Source organism: Apis dorsata, unplaced genomic scaffold (assembly GCF_000469605.1).
Source record: "Apis dorsata unplaced genomic scaffold, Apis dorsata 1.3 scaffold_113, whole genome shotgun sequence".
In the NCBI taxonomy this organism is placed as follows: domain Eukaryota; kingdom Metazoa; phylum Arthropoda; class Insecta; order Hymenoptera; family Apidae; genus Apis; species Apis dorsata.
In genome coordinates this window covers 857,237-858,510 of record NW_006263408.1, presented here as the reverse complement: position 1 = coordinate 858,510, position 1,274 = coordinate 857,237, and the positions used below count along the sequence as shown (strand labels likewise).

The 1,274-nt window shown below is 45.8% G+C and overlaps 1 protein-coding gene across 1 annotated transcript in view; it reads left to right on the top strand.

Annotated features, from left to right (window-relative positions):
• LOC102680287 overlaps positions 1 to 1,274 on the top strand; it is a 105,878-nt gene that overhangs the window by 51,580 nt on the left and 53,024 nt on the right. Inside the window, exon 2 of the mRNA XM_031508921.1 lies at positions 830 to 1,270. Coding sequence (XP_031364781.1) covers positions 830 to 1,270 — 441 coding nt within the window. The remainder of the gene's footprint in view (positions 1 to 829; positions 1,271 to 1,274) is intronic.

Below are 1,274 nucleotides of genomic sequence, written 5' to 3'. Positions count from 1 at the left end.
TTTTTTTTTTTTTTTTTTTTTTTTTATCGATCCTCGACTCCCGATTTTCCCATCGTAGATCAACGCAGAATTAATCAGCTTCTTGCGAAACAGGTTCTCGCTCGTGACGCTTGCCTCCAGATCCCCGAACCGAACCGCGGCCTCTTTCTCGCGCCGCTGTTCTTTCCCTCTGTGTGCTCTCGTTCGAGGGGAATTAGATCAGCCGGGGACACGGAGATAATGTCGCGGTTGTGTTGCGATTCGAGTTGCCGGGTTTTCTTTTTTTTTTATTCGATAGGTTTACGAGGCAAGTAACTCCTTCGCGTAATTTCGAGATTGTTGCGTTTAGTCGAGATCAGGAATGATGTAACTCGTTTACTCGGAGATTTAAAATAACGAATTTGTGAGATATATGGAGTAGAAGGAATAGGAGGGGAAAGAATGAAAGTGTTATCGGGTAATTTCATTTTTCGAGATTGCTGAGGGGCAGAGAGAGAGAGAGAGAGAGAGAAAGAGACTTGCGTGAATCAGACATCCTGATAAATGTGGCTATTTACGGAAACCGTGGATACCGAAGATAGATATAATAACAAATGATCTCATTTCCACGTTTCGAGTGGAAACAAAAATTTGGAATAATCGGATTAAGGATACTAAATCATTTTCCAGCTTATCTAAATTGTTCCTGTGTATCTAATATCCCGAACAGCTTCCACCTTATCACTTTGGAGATAAACGCGAATCCACTCCTCTAGATTAAACGAAATAAAAACTTCGATTTATCAACTTGTTACTTCATCCATATTCCTATCTCTCCTTTTAACATTTTTCTTCTTTTTTTTTTTTACAGGTAATACCGGCAGAGCGACGTGGGCCAGAGAAAGAAGAGACCTGGACCCTGGCCCCGGACCAAAGCGGGGACGCGTGTTCGTTCTTCGACGACGTATCTGACGCGAAGCCTAAACCGATCCAAGATGTGGACAATCCGCAATCTCGGATCCTCGATCCTGGCGAGACCCAGCAAACCAACCAACAATTCCCCCAAGAGCATCCAGAGACCGGAACCTTGCCGCGTAGCCAGGAGACGAGGAAGAGCAAAACGAAAAAGGTGAAGAGTTACCTGAGGAAGTGCAAGGGCGCTCTCTCCAAAGGTGACGAGGCGTCCACGGAGAAGAAACGGCAGGAGCACTGTACCTCCTGGTACCTGGACGAGTCCCATCAAGAGGACCCCGACAACACCTTCCACCTTCAGAAACAATCGGAATTCCTGGATGAGAGGATCGCGGAGGAGGCCT